At 43.5% G+C, this 21,986-nt stretch overlaps 1 protein-coding gene across 4 annotated transcripts in view; it reads right to left on the bottom strand.

Annotated features, from left to right (window-relative positions):
- SEC24D (SEC24 homolog D, COPII coat complex component) overlaps positions 1-15,338 on the bottom strand; it is a 42,117-nt gene extending 26,779 nt beyond the window's left edge. Inside the window, exons 1-8 of one of the 4 annotated variants that reach the window (XM_058838046.1) lie at positions 15,242-15,338; positions 11,928-12,110; positions 10,917-11,043; positions 9,416-9,564; positions 7,805-8,089; positions 6,932-7,053; positions 4,131-4,242; positions 2,673-2,800 (exon numbers count right to left, since the gene is read on the bottom strand). In XM_058838046.1, the coding sequence (XP_058694029.1) occupies positions 2,673-2,800; positions 4,131-4,242; positions 6,932-7,053; positions 7,805-8,089; positions 9,416-9,564; positions 10,917-11,043; positions 11,928-12,066 (1,062 nt within the window). In that variant the 5' untranslated portion in view covers positions 12,067-12,110; positions 15,242-15,338. Of the gene's footprint in view, positions 1-2,672; positions 2,801-4,130; positions 4,243-6,931; positions 7,054-7,804; positions 8,090-9,415; positions 9,565-10,916; positions 11,044-11,927; positions 12,111-14,503; positions 14,631-15,080; positions 15,189-15,241 lie in introns of those variants that run through there. The other 3 variants (XM_058838047.1, XM_058838044.1, XM_058838048.1) reach the window with 3 other exon arrangements.
- Between the last annotated feature and the right edge of the window lie 6,648 nt (positions 15,339-21,986).

Genomic DNA, 21,986 nt, shown 5'->3' on the forward strand with positions numbered 1-21,986 from the left:
CAGTGAATAATGAACTTAAATCTACCTTTCAGACTTTCTGAAATCACAAATTACCTTTTCCCCTTTGGAAAACTTTCCAGCTGAAAGTGTGAGAATACTGTGAAGTCACCAGATCTAAACCTTATAGTTGAAAGCTCCCTGAATCTTTCATCTCCATCTCTTCTTGTATCCTCAGTCAAAGGAAGCAAATACCCAGAACACAATTTCCAGTTGAGTTACTGCCCCCATGAAGGCAAGTGAAAGTTTATTTTCTAAAAAAAAAAATCCATTACGTTTCCAATTCATCCACCCACAGGGTGACTGTGTTCAATTAAGAAAGAGAGTAAAGTCTCTACAACGGGGCTCTCCCTTTCTATACATACCTAATTCTGCCACTGCCAGAAGATTTAGCTATTTCTCTTCTTTCTTAACTATTTTTTTCTGCAGTTATTATGGATAACATGCTGTTTATCAAGAAATAAAAAAATTGGACAGATTTTCACTTTAATAACCCAACAGCAGGTGATGAGTATCACCTGTAGACACTGTTAAAGGCACTGTCTCTAAAGTAGAGTGGCTATTTCTGAAACAAAGAACTTGCTGTGCCTTGAAGTCACCACTTTCAGGCAGAACACACCATACTAGGAAGTTCAGAAACACATATAAGCCCCTGAATGTATTTTACCTCTATAAAAAGCCCAGTTCTTTCAAATTAAGTGGCTTTTCAAAATTAAAGGAGTTATAAATCCCATATGGAAGACCATTTTTATTAGGAAATCTTAAGAGTACGATCTTATTTTGGCAGCAGCAATGAAGACAAAGGGCACAGGCAAGCCATGGAAAAACTGCCTCAGCTAAGACTGCCCAGCTCTTCCCACTCTAACACTATCTCCTTAGTTCTTACAATTTTACCAAGCTATAATTGTTCTGACTAAAATTTTCCACACTGGGCTTTTGCCAATTTTGAAAGACATTTTTCAGGCTCCTCCAAAAGAGAAGCTAGAGAAAAACACATTGCTCTTTACAGATTAATGAGCCCCACTGACCTTTCCAACAGCTCGAGAGCACAAACACTTCACAACGGGTGGGTCACCGAGAACATCTTCTTGCCAACCCCAGGAAAACCCCCCTGAACTTGGCTGAGCCCAAATGTTTGGACATACTGCAAATTTATGTAGATTTAGATTTTAGCAACTCATTGATCACCCTGTCCAAACACAATGCTAGAGACAAGGAAGCCATGTGTGGGAAACAAAGGACTAGAGGCAGACTCTGAGTGCAAGATGCACAGATGAAGAGCCAACGTGAAAGTGGATTTTGGAAGTGCCACCTGGGCACAGAAACTGGGATCAAGGGTGATAAAGAGCAAAGGCTGGCTGATAAAGTGAAGGGGTGGAGAAGCAACAGCAGGAGTTTCATCCAGGAGAAAATGCAGGGGGGGCAACAAGCCAAGTGTGCACACTTCCCTCAAGAACTGGAATGAAACCCGGAGTTGCTGTCTAGCAGACAAATGGTGAGACTTTGTATCTGCAGAGCCATCAGTAATACATCCTGCTTCCCTGTGGACCACAGAGAAGATAACTACAATCTACTCTGCTAAAATAATACTCTCATTTCAAACTACAGAGGTCTGCTGGGTTGGAAGTTATCCATCCTGATAAAGAGCAACATCTGCTTTTTTCCAACATATATATAAAAAAAAAATACTAAGAATTTATAAGCAATAAAACAAAGTTCAAGAAAAATCAGACTGCAAAACCAAGCACTGAATGTCTTAGCAATTTTAATTAGGCTTTCCTCTGTGGGCAGTTTATGAGGAGTTTTTGAAGACACAATCACATACTACAACTTTGATGAAATCCCTGCTTCTTTCCCATGACACAGCACTCTGGAGTAAATCAATGTAGGACATGAAAAGGAAATGCATTCTGCAGACCTCGCAGAATTTAGAAGCTGAAGAATTTAGAAGCAATGGAGGACACAGCAGATGAAGACCAAGCAAGATAATCCCACAGATGATGCAGCTAAATGCCGCACTTGAAAAATGGATTTATCCCTGCCACTGATACAATCCTCTGGGGGTGCCAGAAAACCTGGGTAATTGTTTTAAGAGCAGAGAATACTGCAGAAAAAAATCTGCAGAAGAACTAGGGATGTTTTGAATGTGGAGGGTCACTAGAGATGGTTATGTCAGAAAAGGCTAGCGCCTTCAAATGACAGCCAAAAATGGTTGGTTACATTTGTCTTCTTTCTGTGACTCAGCACATCCATGTAGAAAACCCAATTATCTTCTTGGTCTGTCGTGCAATTAAATTATTTTCTAAAGACCTCAGTGGAAGAATGTCTTTCTTCAAATCTAACTCTCCACATATTAAAATTAACTTCATACAGTTTGTGGTCATCCTCTTTTTAATACCTTTGCCTAAAACTACAGAGATCCAGCAGAGTAAGCAACTGACAAAGCTGGCATAAACTAGAGGCACTTGAGAAAACACCAGAAATCCAGGGGAGTCATCACTCCTGTACCTTTTCCAAATAACAACTTTTGTCCTTTGAAGTTACACCATGACCCAAGCACACCTCAGTCTTCAGCCCGAGATAAAACACCGTCGCTGCCAACCCAATCACAGAAGAACAAGTCTGCAGTAACTTGGAGCCAGAAGGCCAGAGGAGCGATACTCAGAACGCCCTACCTCGTTAGGTGGAACAGCAGCGAAGGGCTGGATGACAGCTGCCAGGGGGATGCGGGCCTGCTTGGCCATGTCTGAGGTCACTGGGAAGCAGTAGGTCGTACAGCGGATGTAACGGGGGCTGGCGTGGCCTGCAAAACGCAACAGAGCACGATCAAAGGCTGGCAGAAGGAACCTGCCCTCCCCAGCACAGAGCAGGAAAATCACAACAACGCAAAGCAACAAGTGCTGCACTAAATATGTGCTTGCTTTTCCTCCCATGCAGGCTTCTGCCCATCTTTCCTCTTTACATCCCAGCCCACTGCCCCTCCCTCTGGTTAAATCTTTTCTTCCTGAGTTTAAAGCAGAGATTCAAACGTAACAAGAATAAGCCAACAATTACTTGCAAGAAGAATCTCAGTAGAGATTACTTTGAAACAGCCCAGATCTAGGATCCTGGAAGAAAATATGGAAGATATCCCAGTGGACACACCAACACTGTACATAAAGGAAAGAGGCAGACTGATCCCTACTGTTAAGACTGCTCTAATGAGCTAGCTCTGATTCAGAAAACACTGTTTGTCTTAACATCACCATGCTCACCTGTATTGCAAAATACAGGGTGCAGAAGTCACCACCACACCTCCAAGAGGACACTCAGCTCAGGTCCCTCCAAGAGAAATTACTGAGTGCTGCAGACAAGAGCACTGAAAGGAGTTCAGGAATCAGGTTCCTGATGCTCTCCTTGTAACCAACAAACTGCAGCTCTGCTCAGTTTCTTGCAAGGAATTTCTTGGATCATCAGAACAGCATTATCCCATTCTCAGACAATGCCAAAAAATCTTGGTGTATTTTTTTATACATTTAGTACATTTTACATAGTTTATCTCAGCATTGATAAATTACTGCTGGGCTGAATAATACCATCAGTTTAACCTGTATTAAAATTTCGAGCCTGCTGTCAAGAGCAGCATGTGGAAGATTGTACTTCCAGGCTCCAGGCAGAAGCAAAGGCAGATAAATTTCTCCTTTGGCTAGCGTACATCAACTCGACAGCTTGCACACTGCCCTATCACTTGAATAGAAATTAATATCTTAAAAGGTACAGTGCTAGTCTAGTCTTACTGCTTCTTCTAATGTCCATCTTTTAAACTTCCAGAATAATCCAAAAAGGATTTTCAACTTGAAATGTAACACCTTCAAAAATTTTAAGTTAAAAATGAAAGTTGTCTCAACTACTCATATTCTTTGAAAGGGCAGGAAGAGTAGAGAAGGTGTTAAGCCAAGGTGTAAAAATTCAACTCCCGCTTCCCTCCTCCACCTGTTTTTTTTTCTTTACAAAGGAAGTCTGCAATTTCCTGTCCAATTTAGAGCAAACACCATCATTTTCAGATGACAAATTCAGGAATTTAGTCTTTGTTTTATTTAATTATATTCAATTTCCCCTAGAAAGACTCCCAAAGCAGTAACAAGGACAGCTACCTTGGTCCTGGATCACACAGTTGGTGGTGACGAGGGGAGGAACCTGTCCTCTTGTGTTTGTGGCGTAGACCTGCCCTCCCCTGGCAGCTTTATCGTTCTCAATTACTTGAATCTGGTGAATAAGAAGCAAGAACAGTATGAGGAAGCAAAGTCATGCATTCAGCTACCCTCATGAACAGGCTAAGATCTACACTAAATAAGACTCTGGTTGAAGCCTAGTTTATAACAATTTACAATATAATGTGCATGAAATGTTCATGCAGCTGACTTTGCTGCCCAAATTCCTTTCCCATACACTGCTCCCTGTTACTTCTGCAAGATCCCTCACTCATCAGGTTTATGTCAGACACTTTCCAGGATATAACTGAAGTCATACAAAGCTGTATTTTGTTCCACACCAGAAATCAAATCACTGAGAGGATACCATCATTCCTCCTCTTCCCTCAGCAACCTGGTTTAGAGTGCAGCCAAACAGCTGTGTGAGGCAAGAGGAACAAGAGAGGGGATTTCTGAATCTGGCTTTGCCACTGCTGCTGGTACCTCATGGAACTGTGTCTTTACACTGCACATGAACTTCTAATAATAGCTAGGGAACCTCAGAAGCCTCTGTTGGAAAGCAAACAGAGAAGAAAAACTAAATTAGTTGCATGGAGTCTACTGATCAATGTCCCATAGGTATTTCCTAACACACTGAGAATAGTCTGGGGCCTGTACCTTTTTTTTTATCAATAAAGTTTTTTGTACTGCAATTTAAATATACAAGACATTCCTCAGAGAGCTTGTTAGATCTTCTGCTTGATTACTTTTCCCTGCCTTCTTGGTTTGTATACTTATAGCTAACTCTGGCATTAGAAGGAAAAAGGTTTTGCTCTAAAAAGGTCCACGGGCTGAAGAAAGCAAAGTGCTCTGAGACTCAGCTCTGCAAAGGATCAATGTGCCACAGTATTCTGCAGCTAACTGACCTAAATATATCATTGTTCTTGGAAATAATTGGTGACAAAGTCCAGATGCGAGTTTTCATAGATGTTGTCAGGGTACATATCAACCTCTAACATATGTATGAGAAATATAAATCAACAATGGCTACAGATAAGAAGTAAATTTATCTGGCAACACTACTATAATTATATAATGTAAATATAACAACAAAAACACACACGGTCATACTTATTCCTCATTCTGAATTAGCTTTTTGTCCTTTACAGACATTAACCCAGATCATGTTTCTTTTAAACATTCGTTCTGATCCTCTCTGCAAGGCTTAAACAAACCTTTTAACCTATTTTAACATGGCTCTTGTAGTCAAGGCTGTTTATGCTGTGTGCATAATTGAAACAAGACATCAGCCCATGTTTTCATGCCAGACCTCCTTCTCCCCCTGCCCTCTTTTTTAAAATTAGACAAGATCATTTTATCCCTCTAATGTAAAAAGCATTGCACTGAAACACCAGGAATGATTGACTTAAGGGCATTTGTTATTTATACAGACACTTGATTCAAGGGTTTTTCTACACAACGCTTTCCAGTTAAAAATTGCTTTTAATGAGGCAATTGCAGTTGCTACATTAACCCCTAAGGGATTATCAACAAGTGCTTTCCCAAACTTACAGGGGGGTTTGCATCAAATTCATCACTGGGTAAAAGAAATCTTTTCTAGAAGGACAACAGGATACCCTCGCTTTAAGAAGCAAGACAGTTTCATACTAGACAGTGTGAGGCTTTTGCAAAATGTTTTTCTGTACAGCAAACCTGCCTCAGCAAGAAGTGTAAGATTCCTTCACCCAGACTAGCCTGCTATGTGGTGATGAAAACATTTTTTTTAAAGTAGTTCTAGGTTGAAGCTGCTTCAAGAATCCTGACTCTCTGAGGACCTTCTGACCTGTTCAGATGATTGCCAGAACCTCTCTAAGTGTGGGCAGCAGAGCACTTTCTCTGTGAGTTTTGCACACTATTGCTTTTTATTTCCATGAGCTGTTTCCAGTAAAAAAGTTAAATGCTGCCTGTGCCTGACCAGCCCTTTCTTTGCATACCAATTAGACTACTTCATTTCAGAAAGATGGATGCAACCATAACCTTGTTTTCTCTAGGACCATCCTAAGAACATACACTGTCCCACCAGTACATGTTCAACAGCTGAGCCTCTTCATCAAGCTTAACCATCAGGTATATTCCAGGCTACTGACATCTTTACAAGGCTGCAGCAACTGGAAGGATGGCTCAGACAAATAATTCCAGTTGCCTGAGAAACTCTTGAAATCAAAAGGCAAAGTGGCTTTTCAGAGTTTCTCAGCTTCTCAGCACTGCCAGGACAGCACTTCCAGAGTTCCTGTACCCGTACTGGGTACAAATCCTACTCTGGTATGTTACTAAGTTCAAGCCTTCAAACTTTTCAGAGTGAAAAGGAAAGGCGATAAGCTGCAGTGAACACAAGCAGCTCTTCAGTACTGGTCACTGTCTCACTAATAATCCTGTCAAGAATTCCCAGTGAAGTATTCCCTATAAAGTATTTGGGACATACTCATGTATGAGTGTCCCATGCTAGAAAAAGTTAAAAAGCATCTTCAGTACTCAAACTAATTTCATGCACTAATTGATCCAAAACTGACACCACAGAGTAAAAACTGCAATAATTAGAAACTGCAAGAACTAGAATATATGTTGAGAACCAAGCTATGGAAGTGCCAATGTATGTTATGAAAAACCTCACCAGCTAAAACGAACACAATGTTAGCATTGTCATTCCTTTATCTTAAATGCAGCAGAAAGTTGTAGTTATAAAAAACTAGAGCCATGTTACTTACTGGGCTTGGAATAGAATCAGGATCAAGCTTCTTCTGTGGTGGGCCTGCGAGCTGTGCTGGACCACCAGGAAAAGCACCAGGATACGACAGCTGAGGGGCTGCCATCTGAGGACCATAGTTTGCTGCAGAGTTACAAATGACAATTCATTTCAAGTATTTAAGTTCCATTATGAATGCTTAGCATCAACATCTGCCATGCCATTCTTGCTCAGCAAGTGCAACACCTCCTTCCCCTCTGTTTTCAGCAACTAAAAGAAATGGATTTCTGTGGCTCAGTTTGGCTTTAGTTTGCATTTTTAAAAAGTAAGAACAACACTAGATGTGACAAATTTTGCTCCAAAGTTTTCAGGCTTGTGTCAAGTAGGATGGTTAGTAGAGATTACCACAGCTCCTCACACCAGGCCATTACATCAGTGAGTCTGAATCTGTCCACTAACATCAGTCAATGCAAACTGATATCATTAGCTGGCTTTTTGTATTCAGTTACAATCCAGTATTGCTATAGCAACACATTTTGGAAAGCTGCTTATGACAGTACTACAAGACAGAAAGCAGCCTATACCTTCACAGAGAGTAAGAAAAGGCTCTTCCTGTAGTATGTTGTGCGTTCACCAGTTACTAACCACTAATTCTGATGCAAATTAATCTCCTTTTTCTTGTTACAGTCTCGACAGAGTACTAAACTTGTGAGCAGAAGCAAAGCCTGTCTCAAGTGTACTGCCTGCCAATGCTCATCTTTTCCTTCTACTGAAAGGGAATTCCTATTCCATTTTTCCCAGTCAGCTGAAGATTGAGCCATGAATGGACACAGCTCCACCAGTGATTGTGCCTGCACACTTTGTTTTCAATCACATAACAAACATCCTTCCCTACCTTGCTGAGGATGATATCCAGGCCCTGGAGGCTGTCCTGGAAGGTGTTGCAAGTTAGGATTTGGAGGGACAGGACCAGGAATTCCACCCTGCCTGGCCACAGGAGGCAATGCTGGTTGAGCACAAAGGCCATTAACACTATTTGCTGGTGGAGGAGGCAGCTGTGGTGCAGGTGGCAAACCCATCTGCTGCTGGGCTGGGGGCAGCACTTGAGGGCCCTGGAATGCCGCCCGATGCCCGGGAGACACGGAGGAGCTCGGAGCAGTGCCAGGACCTGTGTGAGAAACTGTATCAGCTGAGTGAGAAATGATAACCTACCAAACCTGTGTCAAAGGTGCTCTGGCTCTGCTCAATACATTTCCATGACAGACAGGCAATACTGGATCCCATACTGACAGAGCTGCCTTATGGGACTCTATCTGTCTGATCACACGACAAATCATGGTTTAAGTCTCAGTTGTTTCAGGCATTTTATTTCTTTTGGCTCTATCTGCAATAAAACCCTGCAGCTGGGGTCAATGGGGAAAGAGAAAGAAGCCAGAGTTCGACAGTTCTTCACTAGAGCACACATAGATCACTCTGCTTTCAAAACACTACTTCATTTCAGAATGTGAAACAACATTCTTTTTGGTCAATAATCCATTTCTCTTATGTGGCATGTCTTTGTTAGGCTGCTATTTGTATTTCCCCATTACAGGTTTGATGGAAATTAAATCCACTTGATACTAAAAGGTGAAACATGTGGGAATTATTTTGTACACACTGGCAAGGAATTGTTTGTTGTTTATAAGATCCAGATTCCAATTAGAATTAAGAGGACCCTGGAAATACAGTTTTTTTTAGACTTACAATCTGTAAACACTTACTACTTTAAAAAACCTATATTTTTTGGTCAGATTTTCCCCCAAAGATAAAGTAATTTTAAAGAGAGCTACAGGAATAACCAATATTAGGTTTGAAGCAAAACAAGCATTGTGTTCATATACAAACACTGAAATACATCTTCTATCACATATGTTAACTGAAAAAAAACACTTTACATGCAAAATACAAGCCTCTCAGCACATTGTATTTTTCATAATTGTTTTAAAATTGTTCATATAGTGTATTTTGCAAAATTTAAATGTGTATCAGCTTTTGTGGCTAGAAGTAACTTATGGAAGCATCACACAATCACATCTTTATGGCCTAGGTTTGAGATGGTATAGCATCAAAATAAATGCAGACAAACTTAGATTAAAACCCAAAAATGTTTAGACAAAAAAAGAAAATAGCCTTGTAACAAGAGTAATTGTAAAAAGCTGAGAAAAATTAAACCCTGTCTCCATATTATTGCCCATGCTTTGGCCATTACTGACATGTTCACTAAGTAATTTGAGAAATGACTGATGGGACGCCCAAATTTTATGGAAGGCTCATCAAACATCAATTCAGAATTAACCCAATACTACTGATTTAAGGAACTGAATGAGATAAAAAAAATTCTAAGAACTTAAGCCAGTGATGGTGGCCAAAGGTCTCATTTTCTGCTTATACAGAACTTCAATAATTCCTAATTACCATAGTCCTAATTCTTCAGCTGAGAAGAAGTCAATCAGATAAACTCAATTACCATAGCTATTTATCTGCATGCTGTTGAGCTGGTCAGCAAGTTGTGCTGTAGAGGAAGCAGGTGCAGTATTTGGGAAGGCTGCTTGGGACTGGTGACTGTAGGGAGGATAGGAAGGTCCTGTGTTCCCTGGAGGTGGAGGGCCTTGAAACCTAAAGGGAAAGATCAGCGCAGTTGAACAGTTGATCAGAAAGATCAGAGCAGTTGAACACAAAAAAATTACATCAACCAATCGCAATTCTCCAAGATCTCCTACCTCCTCAAGGTGGTGCTGAAACAATTAATTAGGACAAAACGCTAATGAGTATGCCCACATTCTGCTCAGAAAATGTACACTTGTATTAAGATACACAAAGGACAGAGAGATTGCACACTTGTTTAATAGAAACAGGCAGTCCATGTTTGTTTGCACACTTGTTAGAAACAAAGCAGAGTGAGAGTATGCCATGGCAAAGTGAGAGCAGTAATAACTGTAAGCCTGAAGATTAAGAAACACGAGCTTCTGAACATATCTCACAGCACTCCATCCCCTTTCCAAGCTTATAAAGGAAGATGCCCTACCAGGGGTGGGTGAAGTTGATTAGGAGAAAAATCTGTGAAGAGAAGAAAAGGAAGTGAGAACTTGTTGAGGAGTTCTCTGTAGCAGAGGAAAAAAAGAAGATGCAGGTAGAAAAAAACTTCATGATTATCAGATGTGGAAAACATGAATGCAAGAGAAACAACTAAAGAAAAGAAAGCAGTAACACATGCATGGCATACAAAGGTATTTTCTACCAGACTATTCCACTCTGGCTACGTCCCAGAGACAAGCAACATAGATTTTTCCTGTGACCCCTTGTAAAACTGAGGGTGGGCCCAGCTATTTATTTCAAGAGAAGTAGAATTCACTTCACTTGAAATTTTTGTCTGGATACCTCCTGGCCTAGAACAGTACTTCTGAGCAATTGTGGAAAAACAAACAAACAAACAAAAAAAACTAGGTGAAGAACAGATGTGCAGCTCTCAGGGCAATGACTGGAAGCTATCAAAGAGAATCAGTATTTTACTACATCTACATCATCTTGAACAACTGATCACCAGCCTTTTTGGGTCCTCCTTCCCACAGTGATAACAAACACACTTCCCTATCTTAACATGAAATAACCACACAAAAACTAAGAAGCACAGAAGCAGATTAAGATTTCACTACAAGAACAACATTGTTAAATGGTGTCAAGTTCACTAAAACTGAAGGAGTTGTGGGTACACAAACTAATTCTGCCTCTCCTGGGAGATGTGGAAAATAACTAATATTTGACAGAATTAAATGAAAGAGCTGTATATTGACTCACTTTACCTGCAACACACACACTGTAATAAAGCTTGGCTATCCCCTCATACAACTTTTTTTCTAAGATTTCTTTCTACAGCTTTCACCAGTCCCTGTTTTCTCCCCTTCCCACTCCTGTCTCCTTCAGGAGAGGTAACAGAGCTCAGAAGTCAGGTATTGATCCTTTCCAGTCACCTCTGTGGCTGCTGTCCTGGTGTACCAGACCCATTCTGGAAACTGTTTGGGCTGAACTGCTGTGCTCCAGGTGGTGGAGGCCCAACAGGAGCTGGAGATCCAAAAGGCACAGCAGATTTCGACACACCTGCAAAAGATTAAGCACTTTTATGTAAAACCCTGTGAGAAAGAAGAAGATGGACGAGAAATGCAGGCGCACAGCTCTGCTCTAGAATTAAGAATAACAGCTTTGGGTCACCCTGCTCAAGCAGAGGGGTTGTACCAGAAGTCCCTTCCAATCTAATCTCAGTGATTCTGTTGGAAAGCACAGATTTCTGGTCACTTATAAAAGTAGATATGAAAAACTAAGAGAGAGTAAAAAGGAAACAAACAGTAGTTTGTAACTTTCCAGAAAAAAAAAACCAAGAGGGACAGTAAGGAAAGGCAAGGAAGAAACAGACACTGACTGCAATTGCCAGTTTGGGGAAGTGATAATTCCCTGTCATCCAGTCATATTTCAAGGTAGAAACAAGAGGTCCCTCTGATTTCAGAGACCAAGGTAAGAATGAAAACTTAAAACAGCTTCTCAAAATAAAAATGAAAAGAGCTTCCAAATGTAGAACCTGCTCTCCTGTGCTGAAAATTGTTCTTAATTCAGATCTAGTATGGTGACCATGAAGAAACTGTGATTTATGTAAACAACAGTGTTGAATGAACAGCCTTTCAAACTTTATTTCTTGAACTATTTTCCTGTTAAGTTACTCTAACATAAAAAAAATCATCTGGTATGAAAAACAGTATTTACCCCAAGTATTCTACTAAGTCAATTACCAGAAGCATTTATATCAGAATTCTGACTATATTCAGCATTTGATTAGGGTAACACAACTCCCGCTGTCTTCAATAAGAAGTTTTAGAGAAACTTTTCTGTTTCCTGTTGCAGTGTCAATGTAAAACACAAGGTAGAAAGAGATGCAAAACACCATTACAGAAAAGTAGACTCTGAAAATAAATTTTAAGTCAAAATGATACCTGGTTGAGGTGCTGAGTATGAGGAGTTAGGGTCCCCATAATGTCCATAATGAATTGAAGAATTAGGTGGTCCAAAACCTCCTATTCCTGGCTGGGATTGGGAATATGGAGGAGCTGCAACATAACCTTGTTGGCTCATGATGGCAGTTTTCTCATTCCAAGTATTGTGTCCTCTTCAGGAATCTGCAAAAAGGTAAATGACACCTGCTACTCACTCTCTGTGCATTTTAAAAGGCTGTGAATTGCATCCCCCTCCCCAGAAAAGGTAAAAGACACATTTGAAGGCAAAAAATGACCTGAAGTCAGGGGCAAATACTGGTTTTCCTTGGTAGCTTAGCTCCCTCAGCATTCCCACATGCTACATTTAAACAGATTCACCTCTCCCAAGCCCATGGAGAGAACCGTAAGCAATGGATCTGCAGATGGAAAAAACTCTCAAAGCAAAGTCCCAAACTATTCCTTTTACTGGGAGAACCTTGACTTTAACTACACATCGAAAACACACTGTGAATCCTGCTTCCCAAATACCAGCCACCCCAAAGAACACACTGAAATAATCAGGAAAGGCACAGTGACCAGAGCAGAAAACTCCTCCTATTAAGTCCTTCTCCTGTGCTAGCACACCTTATTTTAGAGGTGGTGTGGAATACGACACCATTTTTCCACCAAATCTTTTACAAACCTTCTGCATCAAGCTCACTCCAAGCAAGTGATGGAAGATTCCTTGCTTTTGATGCTGGTGAAACAGAGAATAAAGTACAGGATAGACAGAGCTTCTAATTCTGATTCTCTTCTGCATTACTGGCCCAGGCCTGGGCAGCCTTTTTACTCCCGAACTTCACACTGTGCCAAAACTGAGCATGAGATATTCCACAGGGGAGAGCTGAGGCAGTATGGCCTCAACAGCACTGTATGTTGCTCTTGCTGTTATCAGGTATCTTCTGCCTAAGTTTCACATCTTGATCCTGTTGTTGTGAAATAAATCAAACAAGCAAACCCCACAATCTGATAGACAGCAATTCAGGAAGGGTTTCCTAATGATGACAGCACTCACAAAATATGTAATTTCTTTCTTGTAGTCAGATTCTGTTTAACAGGATAGAGTAATATTTTAGAAAACTTTCAGGAAAGAGTGTCCTGATAATTGCCATCATTTTTAGAAGCAGAAAATCTGAAGAATCTTGCATTGCCAAACCATATGATTATATTTCACCAGATTAGTTTTCAGATATCGTGCCCTTGCCACCAAGAGATCTGAAAAGTTATTAAAGTTGTACGCTCAGCAGCCTTGACAACAAGCTTCCTCTTTTCCACGTGAGAACTTCTATTTTGATAGCAGACTGAATTTAACAGTAACAGAATTTCACTTTCCTGAGGCCCAAATGAAACTGTTATGAGAAATGGTGAGGATCCAACCCCTGAACAAGCATTCACTACTCCTGCAGAGTCCCAAGCATAGAAGCCAGGCATCCCCAAAGAACTACACAACATAAATTAGCATTTCAGGTGTTAAGTATTCCTTTGAAATAAGCTTTCCCAAGCACCTGTACTTCACATTCTTAAGCTCAAGCCATGGAGTCATCTTTAAACATGGAAGCTGGATGAAAATAAACCACAAATTGTGCTGCAGAAGCACACACTAAGGCACCTCGAAATTACAGCTCCAAGAACACACAGATAAATTTATGCTGCCCTGGCACATGTCAGTAGAGCAAAGTTATCCCTATCTGAAAACCCATTCCTATGCTTCCCAAATTAAACAGGTATTTCTGAAGAAATAAACCTCAACAGTTTTAGTGATCATCCACATCAGACAAGAAATCACTCAGAGCTGTGTACAGGGCCTGGCCCTCCCCAAGCTCTTCAATGCAGCACAAGATTTCACAGTTGCAGTAGTTAACTATTTCCAGGAGTTAATCCTATGGAGTTTTCTATTTATTAGTTAACAGGGTAAACACAGGGAGAAGAAAGAAAAATGTTTAATCAGAGGCTTGGTGCTGCCAGCAGTACCTTCTTCCTTCCCCCACCTCCATCAGAAAAGACGTGGCAGTGAGAGCTTCAGTTGTTCCAAGAGACACTAAATTAACATTAAATTATCTACACATCAGCAATAGACATACATACATATTTTATATCTATATAAAGGAAGGAATTTTCACTTTAGAGGCAGCTGCAACAACCAACATCTTAAGCTGCAAGAGCATTCAAAGGAAATTACTTCCTCCACAGCTTACTCACACACACACAAAAATCTTGCCACGTCAAACTTCCCACAGACAGTATAAACACACAGAGGTTGTGCTGAAGTGACACAGGACCTCTAACCACAGACAAAATAATACAAGTTTTAACACAGTTCCAGATTCTATTTAGCACCGAGGGTATTTAATCTCTTCTCAGGATGGATGTATATATACCAACTATCACAAGTGCGTGTTTTAAGATTGCCTGAAGAATTATGAGCATTTCCGGAATTACACCGTGGGGGAAGGTGCGGATGCACCATGCAGACCATGGTAAGAGTTCCTATAAAGGGTCAAGAAAACTTTTTTCTCCCTGTCTCAACACTAGTTCACCTTGCACCCCATAACTTGGGGAACACCACCAGCACCGAGGAACAGCTGCAGAATTTAATTGACCTCTATTACAGAATAGGCTGTCACCCTTTTCCAGAGGATCGCAGCACCTATGCAAGGCTCTGGTGTCTCTGTGAAGATGTAAAACTTAACTGTGCGCAAGCAGAAGGAGGACAGCAGAAACAAAAACAGGCTCGCGTCCTTGGCTCCCTGAAGGAGAAGCATTAACTTTGTATTTCTCCGGAGACACCGCGCTCCCCGAGGCGTCACCCGGGCAGGGTGACCCGGGCTGTCCCTTCCCGTGGAGCGCTGCCGTGTCCATCTCCCAGCCCCTCTCGGGGGCTCGCACACTCATAATGCAATACAGCCACACACCTATTTCAGGGCTCCTTGCCGGTAACACATTGCCAACTAAGCTATGCAAGCAAAATAAAAATCTCCCCCCATTCACTGCCAAGCTTGCAAAGATTTTCCACATTTTTTTACGCATCTAACTTTTCTATTCCCTATCGCCGACGAGAGGCTCGCAACAGGTCCGGCCCCGCGCTCGGAGCCACGGCCCGCCCCGCGGCAGTACCTGTGCCTGCCCGGGGCCGCGCTCCGCCGCCGGCGGCTCGCAGCCCCCGGGCTCCGCGCGGCTGAGGGCGGCCGCAGCCCCGCGCCCGCCCCGTCCCCGCGCTGCCCCCGCGCTGTCCCCGCGGGGCCGCCTCAGCCGGGGGCGCCCGCTGGGACCGTTACCTGCGGCCGCGCGCCCGCCGCCTCACGCGCCCGAGTGCCACGTCTGAGGCGGCCCCGCGTGGGCCGCGCCTGCGCAGTGAGGGCGGCGAGGCCGCGCCCGCGGCCGGGCCGTGCCCTCACGGGCGGGGGCGAAGGGCAGCCCGGGGCGGTCGCCCTGGGATAGTGTTTCCTTCTGCGCCGGGGGATGCGTCCCGATCCAAACACGGAACAGCCGTACAGAAGGGATACTTTTGTTTCCTCGTTGTGTGCTTGAAAAACAGAGTCGCGGAATCAACTAGGCTGGAAAAGACTCCTGAGGTCATCGAGCCCAACCTATGACCGAACGGCACCACGTCAACTACACCGCGTCCCTCAGTGCCACGTCCAGGCTTTCCTGAAACGCCTCCAGGAATGGTGACTCCACCGCCGCCCCGGACAGCCCATTCCAATGTCTAATTATCCATTCTGTGAGAAATTCTTCCTAATGTCCGACCTAAAGCTCCCCCAGGGAGCAGCTTAAGACTGTCGCCTTGTTGCCAGCTTGCCTGGTCGAAGATGTATATATGTATATTTACAACTACATTTTACACATATATGTCTTGCATATCTGTATGTAAAATTATGCCACCTGAATATCTACAGTGAAATATGATGCAGGTACTTTACCTGTTTGCATACTCCGGTTTTAATTACTGGTCAAGTGCACTTAAAAATGCTGCCTTGGTTACAGGATAGGTAATGTTTTTGTAATTAACGAAGTAGAAACATGGGAGTAACATGAGAGAGATTGGAAGTAACATGAGGAAGATGTATTTGTAAAGTTACTTTCCTTCCCAATCACAAATAAACATTAATTGTGTTAAAGTAAAAAGGAAGAAAACTGGCTGATGGAAAAAAGCAATCACTCAATCACAGAATCATAGAATATCCTGAATTGGAAGGGACCCACAAGGATCATCAAACTCCCTCTCCTGGCCCTGCACAAGACAGCCCCAAGAATCACACCACAACAGCTGTGTAATGGAATTCAGGCTCCAGAGGCTTTTTTATCCTTGTTCTACAACCTTAAAAAGCTTTTTGAATGTACTAAACAGTTTTACCTAGAGCTATACCTCAGTAATGGCTGTGACCTCAACCCAAACTGTGCAAAGCAGTCATTACTGTACAAAAGAATTCAGGAGAAAACCTCCCGTTCCTTTGAAACAGATGTCAAAATGAAGATACACAGCAGCATCCTTGACATGAAAGACTCACTAGAAACCTCAACAAGCAACACAAAGTAGGCAAGAACAAGGCTTGACCTGTCTTATTCTCGCTACTCAGAGACTTTATTCACCATTAAATTATATAAGCCGTTTTCTACGTGTTATCAGAGGCAGTACCATTGGATATGTCAGGGAAAGTGTAAAACCTTTCAAATCTCTCCCAGCTGTCTAATCAGAATGGAAAATTTCGTCGCTGAGGTGACAAGCATTGGTTAATCTGGATGTGGTTTTGGCTGCAGGGTATCAGTGACTCTTCCATAAGCAGGATGCAAACCAATGCCTTTCATCATTGCTGTGCTGTCGTTCCACCCCTTGCCCCCATCTCTTTTCCTGGTTATACAGACACATTAAAGTTATGCAAACCTCTTCTGAAATATCATGTTTAAGTTTGGACATTCCCTTTTTGCCAGGGAGACAGGCAGCACTGTCCCACAGTGCTGCTGTGTCTCGTTCCAAGCTATTAACAGTAAGCAGCTGTGGATAACTCAGCACCGAGGAACCGTGCACTTACTTGGCCACTGAATACTTACTATCAGATTTCTCCTCCCTGAAATCAGCTCCAGTGAAACTGAAACATGAGATCAGCAAGAGATAGCAAGGAGAAGCCATGGCATTGGCAGTTCTTCACTTAATTCAGGCCCACTCTGGAAATGGGTCAAGATGCCTCTTTTTTTTGAGGATACTCCTGTTGTCCTTTAGCCTGTCACAGTCTGGATGTTTGGAAGCTACAACTAGGATTTATCTACCATTTTCACCTATAACATTAAAAGTAATTTAAGGTTTTCAATTTCAGAAACATGGAAACATCATTAAAGATTAAAGTGTGTTATTGGTCTGGAATGTAATTTCACAAAAATGAGAATGCAGGACTGCTAAACTATTGTAAGTAATTTTATTAAATCATTTCAATTAAACCATACCATAAAATCTGAGAATCTGACTGGTTTGTTCTCGATTGTTGTCAGCAATGATGACCTTGTAGATTAAATTACCTTTTGTAGCAGAATCAGTTAGGCTGGAAAATTTATCCTGTAGTAGTACCTATGCAATGCTTCTGAAAATGAATGTGATTTCATACATTTCAGACCCAATTTTGAGTAGTACACAGGCTCTATAGAAGGCTAGCTCAAATCTTTCTGAGACCATTATTAAATTTGGTTTTTAGTTATTACTATTTTTCAAATAATTTGAGGTTGGACTGTTCCCAGAAATTACTGCTGGAGGTCTATGAAAGCCCCTGCTGAACCAACTGCAGATTTCCTGTGTCTATCTCATAGCACATCCCATTAAAACAATGTGTGTGTAATCCCAGAAAACCTAAATCCCATCCTAACCTTTTCAGTTACTGGATGCCATTAAAATACAGCCTTGTTACAAGGTGCCAGGAGGAATCAGAACAAACCTTTCTCTAGGGAAAGATATGGGCAATATTTTATATATTCTTTAAAGAAAAGACTATTTCGTCACAAGGAATAGTTCATAAAACTCCAAGGATTATACATTTTAAAAGGTGGTTCTTTTTGTTGAAACTATTTTACTTCTTTTATTTCATTTGTGTGTCCTTCAGACAAAGCTACAAGTTTGTTTTTGCACATCAGAAGGGTCCTAAGAGCTATTTACATTAAAAAAGATTACTTTGTTTTCTTGTCTTGCCTACATATATTCACTAAAATCTTATTTAATGCTTTGCCTACTGTATATTTAAGGTCTATGAAAAACATCTTACAGCTCAGTGTAAAGTGCTTTACAAGAAAAATGGAAATTATATTTTAAAATATTATTTGATTAAAATGAAAGCAAGGACTTTGGTATTAAAAAAAAACAGTAAAAAGGAAGGAATTATGTTCTTATCCAAAAAATTATGTGTCAGATTAGAAAATGCTATATGAAGAAAAAGAAAAGATGTATTATTTCAGGAATCAGAACACTACTGTAAGAAGAAACACATCAGTTTCTAGCGACATTTTTAACATAAAAAGGTAAGCACAGTATGGAGGCTAGCTTTGGAGCAAGCTGCAGGCCCCATGGCCTGCCAGCCCTGCCTGAGAAGCTAGCCTGGGAAATTCATGGGAGGATTCAAAACAATCCTCAAAGACACAAAACAGCCTGCAGGTGCTGTTTGTCTGTTCCCGTGTTTTCCTTGCAGGAGAAGGTCAGGGGGTGGTAAACCCCACTGACCAATGATGGTAATGTAGTACTTTACTAACCAATAAGAGTTTCCTTTCTGTACTTTCCACGTATCTGTCTATAAAACAGGCCTGGAGCAATAAACTAAGAGATTCTCTCCTCATCTGACTCCTTTGAGAGTCCGTGTCGTTCTTTCCGCCGTTCCCAATTAGAACGACATCTGGTGACCCCGCGTGATGATGGACCGACCCTCCGAGGTCTGGTAACCCGACGTGATGTGCAGCCGACCCCCGAGGTCAGAAAGCAACCTACGTGAAGACATCTGCTAATCCCCTGAGGGTAAGCAGCGAGCGGGAAAAACACCAGCCCTTCCCCCTAGAGGGGAAAGTGGAATTCTCCCGGGCTTCCCAAGAGGAAGCTGGTTTCTAACCAACGGGATAGTGGAGCCTGCCGGAGAGCGGGCTTGGAACGGCCTATCTTGGTGAAGCAGAGCTTGAAATCCCGGGTCCAAGCCGATAGCGTTTGCATAATTGCATTCGCGGAGCCGCCAAGATAAAAAATTTTTTCATAATGGAGAACTGTGATTTAGCTGATGAGCCACTCGTCAGCCTTGCATGGCAAGACGCCTTGCTGAGCATGGGACTCTGTATTCCTAAAGAAGATATACGCGCTTTGTTCCACTGGGTGAAAGCGCAGGAGTTTGCTGTGACTGTGAATGATGTGTTTAACCTTGAGATTTGGTGGTCAGTGGGAGACCACCTGTGGACTAAGCTAGCTGCGGGAGATACCAGTGCGTGCAGCTTAGCAGCAACGTGGGGAGTGATTTTTAAGGCACTGGAACAGTGCCAGCCTAAAAACAATGAAGCCGAACTGTGTAGCGGTCCTTCAGCTCTGCCCGGACCTTTAGAGAACTTTAGCAGCGGGCAGGAGCAATCCGTGAGCCAGAGATCTCCCTCTCCAGAAAAATTTGAGCGCCCGCCCTCCACGGAGCTCGGCGCGCAAGTTTTACCAGCAGAAAAACAACAGAAGAGCGAAAATCGCTCGGCTCTGCTTTTACCGCACCCGCAGGCGCTGCCATCGCCGGCGCAGCGAGAGCCCCCTCCGCCTGCGCCCTCCGCGGAGCCTCCGCCGGCCCCTCCAGGACCAGCGCTGCGAGCACTGCTGCCAGCGGCCGCCGTGGAGCCTCCGCCGGTGCCCCGAGTACCTGCCAGTGCGGCCGCGAAAAACCCTCTCTTCAGCCCCCGCCGCGCCCAGGGGGCGGGGGGGGCGCCGCCGCCGCCGCCGCGGAGCCCGGGCAGACGCCCGAGCACACAAAAGAACCGCAGCCACCGGTAAAATCCCCACAGCGGCAGCAGCAGCGTCAAGAAAAAAACGAGAAAAAATGTGGAAAAGAAGAAAAAAAAAAAGCTAACTCAGGACGCCGCCCGCCGCCACCGGCCGCGGGCCGGGCGGCCATCCAGGCCCTCTGGCTCTGGCCGGCTGCAAAAACCCCGTTAAAGCCGAGCCGAAGCCCAGATCTGGAGCCGGGGCCGGGGCCGTGGCGAGCATTCCCCCCCCCCCCCCCACCCATCCAAGAAGCGGCGGGGGGGGGGGGGGGAGCCCAAGCCCCCCTTTCGCTCGCGCGCGCGCGCCCTATGAGCTCCTTTCTTCTGTGCCGCGGGAAGCGACGCGAAACCGCGGCACCCGCGCGGACGCCCCTGCTCCCCCCGCGCGTGTGCGCCCCGCGCGGAGCGAGCCGCGAGGGTCGGCGCGGAGCCGCGGGACCTGCACAACACCCCCGCTGCCTCGCGCTCGCCCGCGCTCCAGCGGGGAAGCGGCGGGGAGGACGGGGAGCGAACTTCGCTCCCCCTCGCGCCCGTCAGCGCGGCCCGCGCGCGCGCGGACCGTGCTACGGGCGCCGAGCCGGGTTCTGCCAGCCTTGTGCTGCCAGGTTCTCCTGCGAACCCGAGCCGCCCCGCGAGACGGTGCCGGGGCTCGAGCAGTGCCCCGGCCAGCACGCGTTCCCCCCCGCCTTGCAGGGGGTGAACCGCACCAAAGTCCTGCAATCCCTGCAAAACCCAAATTTGCTCACCTTGTACCACTTTAGTGTTCTTTTAAACTACTATATTGACAAGTTAGACTGTCAGTTTGAACAGACTAACAATGTTTTGTATTAGTTCACTGAGTTAAAGATATTTGACTCAACTGTCAAATCCTTGCAAGGAAAACAATCTTTAAACATCATCATAAACCAAAATTCCAAATTAATGTCCATTCCAATATCTAGCAAAAGAAACCACTTGTGCCGTGCTTGTTCTCTCTCCTGCAAGGGCCCAGCAAGATGTTACAAACACTGTACATTTTTTATTTTTTTCCTAAACCGAAAGGGTGAATTATGGAGGCTAGCTTTGGAGCAAGCTGCAGGCCCCATGGCCTGCCAGCCCTGCCTGAGAAGCTAGCCTGGGAAATTCATGGGAGGATTCAAAACAATCCTCAAAGACAGAAAACAGCCTGCAGGTGCTGTTTGTCTGTTCCCGTGTTCTCCTTGCAGGAGAAAGTCAGGGGGTGGTAAACCCCACTGACCAATGATGGTAATGTAGTACTTTACTAACCAATAAGAGTTTCCTTTCTGTACTCTTCACAAACTAGTCTATATAACATAGCTGTAGCAATAAACTAGAGATTCTCTCCTGTTCTGACTCCCTTGAGAGTCCGTGTCGTTCTTTCCGCCGTTCCCAATTAGAACGACAGCACAGTAGAAACCTGAAAGAGAGTACAGCAGAATGAATACTGATATTTTGATTTAACAGTCTCAAAGTTAACTAGAAAATATCATTGCAGTGCACCCTTTAAACACTTCCCTATAGGGAATGAAAACAGCCAAGGGTTTTCAGAGTACCAGGCTGATGTAGGTGTTGTTTTTCAGGGAAAACAATACAGGAATGTTAAAATCCTAGGCATGTATTCATTGCTGTATATTTCAAGTACCCTTTGTTAACAGATACTTCCTACAGGGACTGTCTGCTATCACCCATTTCAGCTCAGGCATGGGGCCACAATAAAGGAAAAAATAATTCCTTACTGGTTTGTTGGTTTGGGTTTTTTTGTTCAGTAAGGTCACTCAGGCTGTGGATTAGATCACCCAGAACCACAGTGGGTCCTGGCCAGTCGAGGAGCCCACTGGGAGTCCATCAGGGATTGCTGAGCACACAGATCATGCCAGTGACTCTCCCTTTTTCCCTCTGCTGAGTGCTGACCTCCTGCTTCACAGTGATGGCAAAGCTGAGCTACCCCTCGGGCTGCTTCCAGCATAAAGGTGTCCCAGCACCTCATGCTCATTAAAGTTTCCAAAGTATTTTTAGATGAGAAGAGGTGTAAATCCAATTCATAAACTT

Source organism: Poecile atricapillus, chromosome 4 (genome assembly GCF_030490865.1).
Source record: "Poecile atricapillus isolate bPoeAtr1 chromosome 4, bPoeAtr1.hap1, whole genome shotgun sequence".
NCBI classification, from domain to species: domain Eukaryota; kingdom Metazoa; phylum Chordata; class Aves; order Passeriformes; family Paridae; genus Poecile; species Poecile atricapillus.